Below are 9,579 nucleotides of genomic sequence, written 5' to 3' on the forward strand. Positions count from 1 at the left end.
ACAGTGCACATGTACACGTCACCTTCAGGGTCAGTCCTCACAGGACAGTGCGCATGTACACGTCACCTTCAGGGTCTGTCCTCACAGGACAGTGCACATGTACACGTCATCTTCAGGGACAGTCCTCACAGGACAGTGCGCATGTACACGTCATCTTCAGGGACAGTCCTCACAGGACAGTGCGCATGTACACATCACCTTCAGGGTCAGTCCTCACAGGACAGTGCGCATGTACACGTCATCTTCAGGGTCAGTCCTCACAGGACAGTGCACATGTACACGTCATCTTCAGGGACAGTCCTCCTGGGACAGTGCACATGTACACGTCACCTTCAGGGACAGTCCTCACAGGACAGTGCGCATGTACACATCACCTTCAGGGACAGTCCTCACAGGACAGTGCACATGTACACGTCATCTTCAGGGACAGTCCTCCTGGGACAGTGCGCATGTACACGTCACCTTCAGGGACAGTCCTCACAGGACAGTGCACATGTACATGTCACCTTCAGGGACAGTCCTCCCGGGAAAGTGCACATGTACACGTCACCTTCAGGAACAGTCCTCACAGGACAGTGCACATGTACACGTCACCTTCAGGGACAGTCCTCACAGGACAGTGCGAATGTACACGTCACCTTCAGGGACAGTCCTCACAGGACAGTGCGAATGTACACGTCATCTTCAGGGTCAGTCCTCACAGGACAGTGCACATGTACACGTCACCTTCAGGGACAGTCCTCACAGGACAGTGCACATGTACACGTCATCTTCAGGGTCAGTCCTCACAGGACAGTGCACATGTACACATCACCTTCAGGGTCAGTCCTCACAGGACAGTGCACATGTACACGTCACCTTCAGGGTCAGTCCTCACAGGACAGTGCACATGTACACGTCATCTTCAGGGACAGTGCACACGTACACGTCATCTTCAGGGTCAGTCCTCACAGGACAGTGTGCATGTACACGTCACCTTCAGGGTCAGTCCTCACAGGACAGTGCACATGTACACGTCATCTTCAGGGTCAGTCCTCACAGGACAGTGTGCACATGTACACGTCATCTTCAGGGACAGTCCTCACAGGACAGTGCACATGCACACGTCATCTTCAGGAACAGTCCTCCTGGGACAGTGCGCATGTACACATCATCTTCAGGGACAGCCTTGCCAGTTGACCACCATGAATGCCTGAAGTGGAGCTTTGATTGAAGTGATAGACACTAGTCTTGACCCCAAAAACAGAAGAAACATAGGGGACAGTGTCCCGGACTTGATTCAAGCCCTAGGACTAACTGTAAAACAAACAAAAAAACAAACAAAAAGAATTCATCTTCTGAATTTGAAGGAGATGCAGTTCAGTCCATTGAAACTTCCTACACAGTATACACTCTTCAGGAATAGAAACAAGTTTCAGAGATACTTAAATGGATAGTTCATATTTATAGAAAGTAATATTGTAACTCCCTTTATACAATAAATATTAAAGAATCTCTTTGGATTACCTGGAAAATAGACAATAGTTTCATCCAGTTTTCTTAAACAAATATTAAAGGTATTTTTCTAACTCATTTTGCTGAAGATGATGAATTATTATCATATTCCCTTTGAAATATTAAGAATACTCAAGTTATCTCAATATTATTCCTGGAAATACTAAATGTCAATAATGTTATGATAAAATATTATAATCTGATAAGGATTTAAAAGGAGAACTATATTTTCTCTGATATTGATATGTATATATATGTGTATATACATATATATATACATATATATATATACCATTTTGCTATCACTGAGGCTCAGATGATAGTGAGCGACTCTGCTGGGGATGACTGTGAGGTGGTCTCACTGTCTGCTGGGGATGACTGTGAGGTGGTCTGACTGTCTGGTGGGGATGACTGTGAGGTGGTCTGACTGTCTGGTCGGATGACTGTGAGGTGGTCTGGCTGTCTGGTGGGGATGACTGTGAAGTGGTGTGGTGGGGATGAGTCGAGGTATCTGGCTGTCTGGTGGGGATGACTGTGAGGTTGTCTGACTGTCTGGTGGGGATGACTGTGAGGTGGTCGGACTGTCTGGTGGGGATGACTGTGAGGTGGTCTGACTGTCTGGTGGGGATGACTGTGAGGTAGTCTGGCTGTCTGGTGGGGATGACTGTGAGGTGGTCTAACTGTCTGGTGGGAATGACTGTGAGGTGGTCTGACTGTCTGGTGGGGATGACTGTGTCGTGGTCTGTCTTTTGGGGATGACTTGAGGTCTGACTGTCTGGTGGGGATGACTGTGAGGTGGTCTGGCTGTCTGGTGGGGATGACTGTGAGGTGGTCTGACTGTCTGGTGGGGACGTCTGTGAGCTGGTCTGACTATCTGGTGGGGATGACTGTGAGGTGGTCTGACTCTCTGGTGGGGATGACTGTGAGGTGGTCTGGCTCTCTGGTGGGGATGACTGTGAGGTGGTCTGGCTGTCTGGTGGGGATGACTGTGAGGTGGTCTGGCTGTCTGGTGGGCATGGCTGTTGTAGTGTGGGTTGACTCTGAGTAGTCTGTGGTGTATGCAGACTGGGTCTTCCATGCTCTATTGTCTGGAGGCTTTTCTTATAAGCCTTGAGAGAATTTCTTGTAGGTTGGTCCCTGCTGTTTCTTCCTTTCTAGACCCTTGAAAATGCTGAAAGTGGTGACATTGATTAAAACATATGGTATTCATAAACTTTTGTTATATTCTCCTTTTGCAATTACTTTCAGAAATTAAAATAGCTACATGTGTATTGTGCACTTTCCTTTTTTCAGATAATATATTTGAGCTTACATTTCCTTTTTTCTAAAGCACAGAACTGTGACTCTTCGGCGACAGCCCGTGGGCGGCCTGGGCCTGAGTATCAAGGTAGGGCAGAGCTTTTCTCCTTCCTCCCTTGCGCCCGGGAGGTGCCACCCGCCAGCCCTTTGACCAGCTTCTTCAACGATCTCTCTTTCAGGGTGGGGCTGAGCATAGTGTTCCTGTCGTCATATCCAAGATATTCAAAGGCCAGGCAGGTAAGGGTCGCAGCTGGTGGTCAGGTAATTAAGTATTTTAAGTGATAAAAAATGGTTTTTCCCTGAGAGGTGCTGCCCTTTTTGGTCCTGCTGGTCCTTCCAGCCTTAAGGGACGTATCGATTCCCTCTTTGATGCATCTACTCATTCTCCTGGGTACTGGTGACCTTCGTGGTTTGAGGGTGTAAGGCATGTTTAAAAATTGGGGGGGGTTAGCTACTGACAGAGGGCTCAGTGGAGCACTACAGTCCGTGAGTATCAAGGGTAACAAACCTACAGCAGACTGCAGACCCAGGGAAGGGTTGAGCATGCCACCGCTCAGTGTCCGGGCGCTGTCATGATCCTGTAACTGCCACTCTGTCCCTCAAAGAAGCACTGCAGGGCAGTAGACACGGAGACTAGGGACAGGAGACGCAGGGCCTCAGGTGTCCAGTGGGTTCGGGGCAGAGGCAGAAGTTGGCGGTGTCCCCGTGTGAGTTCTGCACACGAGTGGAGCGTGGTCTTTCTCCCGCGTGTTTCATTAGCATCAGTTGCTGTGTGAGGGGGTTCATTGTGATTTGCCTACATGGACAGTGTTACAGTCAGTCGCTCCTCACCACCTCCCCCCACGAACCCGGAAAACCCCGTTTTCACAGCCGTGTACGCGGCACCTTGCCCTTGCTCTCCCCGTCGGTCCCCTCGCACCAGCCCCTGCCCACAGCACCTGACTTGCTTTGATGGAGGTTTGATTGAGATTTTGCTGTGGTATCTCCACAAGTTTATGCTGTATTCCGATCCGTTTCACCTCCTCTCTCACAGTCTCGCCCCGCCAGCGTTACTAGCTGCAGATAACTTATTTCAGCAGTCTTCCACATTCTTCTGCCTCCCTTAGCCCAGGGCCCCTCACCAGACCCTCCCTGCCGGGTCTGATTCCTGCCCTTCCCTCCACCCGCCAGCAGTTTCGTTGTCCTTGTATGTACTTGAAATGTGTTACACAGTTTGGCAGACGCTTCCTCTTTCCATTCTCTCCTCTCCAGCTCCTGAGTACTCGCAGCTTCATTCGAGGACTGTGTTTTATCATCTAAGTAATTACGCATGTGGATAGATTTAGACTTATGTGCCTGTCCAGGAATATAAATACCTCGCTTATATATATATATATTGGTTTTTGAGCTTGGCTTGTCTCAGTATGATGCTGGCTGTCTAGTTGTGTCCATTTTCCTGCAAAGGATAACATTTTATTTTTCCTTATGGCTATGTAGCATTCTAGTGTGTGTGTGTGTGTGTGTGTGTGTGTGTGTGTGTGTGTGTGTGTGTGTGTGAGAGAGAGAGAGAGAGAGAGAGAGAGAGAGAAGGGAGGGTGGGGGGGCCAGAGACAGACAGACAGACAGACAGAGATCTTCTTTATCCATTCATTTGTTGCTGGGAATCCTGGCTGATTCCATTATTTGTCTCTTTTTGTCCATTGTGACATTGTTATGATAAATGTGGCTATGCAAGAGTCTTTCTGGTGCATGGATTCACTCTCCTCCAGGTACAAACCATAGTGGAGTGGGAGGATTATAAAGATCTACTTCTTTGAGGAACCACCATACGAATCCCACCAGTCTACACCAGTTAACATTCCCACAGTGCGTGGAATCCTCGTTCCCAGCATCCTCTCCATGACACATCATTTTGTGTTCTTCATGGTGGCCATTCTGACCGGATGAGATGGGTCTCAGTGTTGCTTCGATTTGCATTTCCTTTATGGCCAGGAATAGCAAACACTTTTTTCCCATGTATTTCTTATGAGAACTGTCTGTTCCGTTCTCTTGCATTTGTTGGTAGGATTGCTATTTTCTTGCTATCTAATTGGTTTTTTTTTTTTGAGTTCTCATGTATTCTGTTGACTGGCTGGAGATTTTCTCTCATTCTATGGGCAGTCACTTTGTTCTGATAGTTGCTTATTTTGTGGTACAGAAACTCTTTAATTTGATATTTCCTCCTTTGTCAATGTTAGATGCCATGCTCTGGGTGTCTAGAATATTATTCAGCAGACATTGACGTGCACCTACATATTCTGGTGATTTTGCATACACTCTTGTAGTAGATGAAAGTTTCAGGACTTAGTTTGGTGCCGGTGGTTGGTCCAAGTGGTATTGATTTTTGAACAGGTTATAGATAAAGGTTCAGCTTCCCGATCCTGAGGGCAGATACCTAGTTTTCCCAGCAGTATTGGTTGAAAAAAACTGTGTTTTCTCTACTGTATGTTTTGGGCCCCTTTGTTGGCTGTAAGTGCCTGGTTTAACCTCTGGAGCTTCTACATTGTTTGTTGAACTTCATGCCTGTTTTTATGCTACCACCATGCTGTTTTGTTTCTGTGGCTCTCTAGTATAATCTGAAGTTTGGTATTGTGATATGTCTAGCAATACTCATTACTTAGTTATTGCTTTCGTAATTCAAGATCCTTTTGCCTTCATATGAACTTTTGTGGTAATGAATGTAATTCTATGAGGAATGATATTGGAGTTTTATAGGTATTCCACTGAATTTACAATCTGCTTTTGATGAAACAGCCAAGTCAGTGCGTGAGGCCCTGGGCTCGAGTCTACTCCTGTCACACACATAAAATATGAAAAAGGAAATAGAGGCGTAGTGATAACTGTCCATGGAAGGATAGGTTAACAATTAATTGCATGGTCATTCTTTCTGAAGTCTTTCAAGCATTGCAAAACCACATGTTAACCACATTGTTGTTACCTTGAAATGAAATAGTCCGATGGTGTGTGACACTCTGCGGGAGCTACAGGCTTCAGTGCACTTGAACAGAAATCCTGCAATAGCACGGTGTAATTCCTGCAGGCCATCTGGTTGACTGATTCATAATCGAAAGGAAGATTGCCCAAATGCATTGTTGGCTCCATCAATGATCTCTGAGAACATTTTAACTTCTTTTTCATTAGTATGTTTTTACTATTCGTGGATGTGATCCTGTCTCAGAAAAGAAAGAGAACAGGGAATCAAATTAAGAGAGTCGGTGAAAGATTGTGTGCCAAATTCAGAAAGAAAACTTTTATCTGTCCAGAGATGCACATGGGGCCACACATGGGTCATGAATAGGGGCATGCAGCTGAAGTTTTCAGGCAGGTGTGTGGAGAGAGAGGTCTCATCCCTGTACCCAGAGAGCCATGGTGTGCAGAGGGGGGGGGAGAGAGAGAGAGAGAGAGAGAGAGAGAGAGAGAGAGAGAGAGAGAAGAGGCCGCATCCCTATACCCAGAGAGCCACGGTGTGCAGAGGGGGAGAGAGAGACAGAGAGAGAGAGACAGAGAGAGAGAGAGAGAAGAGGCCGCATCCCTGTACCCAGAGAGCCATGGTGTGCAGAGGGGGGGAGAGAGAGAGAGACAGAGAAAGAGAGAGAGAGAGAGAGAGAGAGAGAGAGGAGGCCGCATCCCTGTACCCAGAGAGCCTGGTGTGCAGAGGGGAGGGGAGAGAGAGAGAGAGAGAGAGAGAGAGAGAGGCCTCATCCCTGTACCCAGAGAGCCATGGTGTGCAGAGGGGGGGAGAGAGAGGAGAGAGAGAGAGAGAGAGAGAGAGAGAGAGAGAGGAGGCCGCATCCCTGTACCCAGAGAGCCATGGTGTGCAGTGAGAGAGAGAGAGAGAGAGAGGGAGGGAGGGAGAGAGAGAGGGGCCTCATCCCTGTACCCAGAGAGCCATGGTGTGTAGAGGGGGGGAGTCAGGAGAGGGGGGGAGAGAGAGAGGAGAGAGAGAGAGAGAGAGAGAGGTCTCATCCCTGTACCCAGAGAGCCTGGTGTGCAGAGGGAGAGAGAGGGGGAGAGAGAGAGAGGCCTCACTCTGTTCCTAGAGAGCCGTGGGTGGGTGAGGGTGACCAGAGGGCCTGGAGCCGTGACTTCCAAACTGAGCTCTCAAGGAGGGGCCATGTCGTAAAATCCCACTGAGAAGGAAGTCCTTCGTCCAGCTGCCAGGGAACCTCCAGCAAATCCGGCACAGCAAGACCAGCACGGCCAAGCCCCTGGCGGAACGGACTCCATTGCTCTGCAAATACTTGCCTCTCAGGTTGAATTTGCTCACCCCCGAAAAACGTACCACTCCTCAGAGTGACAATGCCATGCAAATACTCATGGCAAGAAGGGAATGCATCGAGCACAGCCAGCGGCCGGAAGCACCCTCAGTTCCTGACCGAGTGCGCGCAGCACCGCACGCACCGTCCTGCGTGACAGCAGTCTTCACACTGTGCTGCCCCGTGCACTGCACTGATCTGCATGATTCTGAGACGTGGTCATTACCACAGTGCTAGCTTAAAACAGTCACTAATGATAGGGAACGCAGGAAGCGTGGGGCTTTGCAGAGTGAATACATTAATTATGAAATGCGTAGTCATTCCACATAGAGCATGAATCAATCACAGAGTCAAGACCTTCAGAGCCACAGTAAAATTTAAAGCAGTGATGCGCATAGTGAAACATCAGGCACAGAGTGGCTCCAAGATGTCAGGATTGATGCACAGCAGCCCCTGGGGCCAGGGCGCCAAGCATGTGGCGGGTGTGCAGGGCGGAAAGCACAGCCTGCACTGCGAACGGGAGCATCAGGTACAGCTGGTGCCACCCAGAGCGAAGCATCAAAACTCTTCCAGTAATAGGAAGAAATATCAAGCACACATTTTGTGTTCAGACATTTAAAAAGAAGTGCATGGACACCCTAGCCAGAACCAAAGCGTCAAATCCAGCCGCCAGCAGAATGAGAGCGTCCGACACTCAGCCACTGCAAGACTGCAAACGCCAGCCTGTGTGAAGCACAAGCACTCGCACTGCTGGAGAGGCGCTGTCAGACACTTGGTCACTAGTCAGCGTGACGCAGATGGCCAGATGAGCGCACCCAGAATGAACACTCCAGCACATGACCACCACCAAGAGTAAGAAGTGGGGATAATGCCGGCGAGAATCCAGTACGAATCCTACAAAATGCAGGGGTGAGGGGAGAGGGCTGTGAGGGAGGGGAGGGGTGCTCATACACTGCCATGTTGAATAGCAACTCCTCTGCACAGCTACTGAAATCTAAAGGTGGTCCCGTGCCTCAGGCAGAGCACTGAGCAGAGTGAAATCATGAAACACAGATACAGAGTATGTGAATCATATTCAAGTGAAAACTTCCAGCACACTGCCACTCCCGCAGGAAGACACCAAACGAACCACAGCTCAACGTGAAACTGTTGTGCACACGTCGCTACCAGAGTGACACGTCAAGCACATAAGTGCTACCAAGGACCGCACTGAGCACAGTCTCCACCAGAATCCACTACCTCGAGTGCAAGTGTCAAGAATGGACACTGGGCTCAAAGCCTCAGTACCCACCACTCACTGCAGGGAATGCACCAAGCACACCACCAGTGCCTGCTCACTCACCCAGCACAGCGTCCACCCACAGGGGCAGCATTCTGTACAACCACCATCTGGCATGGACGCAGTCAGCAGGCTGTGACCTCTTAGAATGGAGCTACCACGAATGGTCATCGTCTAGACTGAGAGCACCAAGCACATGGCACTACGCAGAATGAATAAGCTGCCACGACCCATGTGAACACACCCAACACAGAATGACAACTGCACAGTGTCTTCATGGAGAAGACAGCTCTGTACAGAGTGAAAGCGCATAGTTACCACCCACTGGGGGGCCCAGAGACGATGAATGCTGAGTAACATGAGCAAATGCATTTAGCACAGCTGCCACTTGGTATGAAGGCATCCAGAAACCAATCAGAACAGAGTGGCACGTCAGACATCTGCACACTACAGAGACGCTGAAAACATCAAGCACGTAGTCACTGCCCAGCACAAGAGCATCCATCACAGAGTCAGCACCCAGAGAGAACACCCCGACAAACCCCCGCAGTAGAGGGCAAGCGTGCGGCCAGTGCTGGAGTGAGAGCGTCATGGCAGTCACGGCCCTCAGCACCTCGTGGCGGCCCAGAAGGGACCCCTAAGTACAGCCCCCAGCCGGAGTAGGAGCACCAAGCCCGTGCTGTCACCCGAGGGGACCCAGAGCAAAGCAGGAAGCAGACCTCCCCTGGAAGGAAGAAGGCCGTCATGGCCACTGACACCATGCACACGGTGGCTGTTCAGAGTGAACACGTTGGCTACCCGCAGGGGGACTGTTGCTCTTCAGTGTGAGCACACCAAGGACACATCCTGCGCTCAGGGTGAAGACCTCACCTCACTCCTGCTGCCGAAGCGAGCAGGAAACACCGAGCACTGCGCAGAGAGCAGCTCACCTCACTCCTGCTGCTGCTGAAGTGAGCGGGAAACACCGAGCACTGCGCAGAGAGCAGCTCACCTCGCTCCTGCTGCTGAAGTGAGCAGGAAACACCGAGCACTGCACAAAGAGCAGCTCACCTCACTCCTGCTGCTGCTGAAGCCAGCGGGAAACACCGAGCACTGCGCAGAGAGCAGCTCACCTCGCTCCTGCTGCTGAAGCGAGCAGGAAACACCGAGCACTGCGCAGGGAGCAGCTCACCTCGCTCCTGCTGCTGAAGCGAGCAGGAAACACCGAGCACTGCGCAGAGAGCAGCTCACCTC

The 9,579-nt window shown here is 50.0% G+C and overlaps 1 protein-coding gene across 1 annotated transcript in view; it reads left to right on the forward strand.

The window, feature by feature from the left end:
* Window positions 1-9,579, forward strand: part of Sntg2 (syntrophin, gamma 2) — a 152,639-nt gene that overhangs the window by 11,977 nt on the left and 131,083 nt on the right. The window contains exons 4-5 of the mRNA XM_013028867.1: window positions 2,825-2,881; window positions 2,973-3,030. Coding sequence (XP_012884321.1) covers window positions 2,825-2,881; window positions 2,973-3,030 — 115 coding nt within the window. The remainder of the gene's footprint in view (window positions 1-2,824; window positions 2,882-2,972; window positions 3,031-9,579) is intronic.

Source organism: Dipodomys ordii, unplaced genomic scaffold (assembly GCF_000151885.1).
Source record: "Dipodomys ordii isolate 6190 unplaced genomic scaffold, Dord_2.0 Scaffold115, whole genome shotgun sequence".
In the NCBI taxonomy this organism is placed as follows: Eukaryota; Metazoa; Chordata; class Mammalia; order Rodentia; family Heteromyidae; genus Dipodomys; species Dipodomys ordii.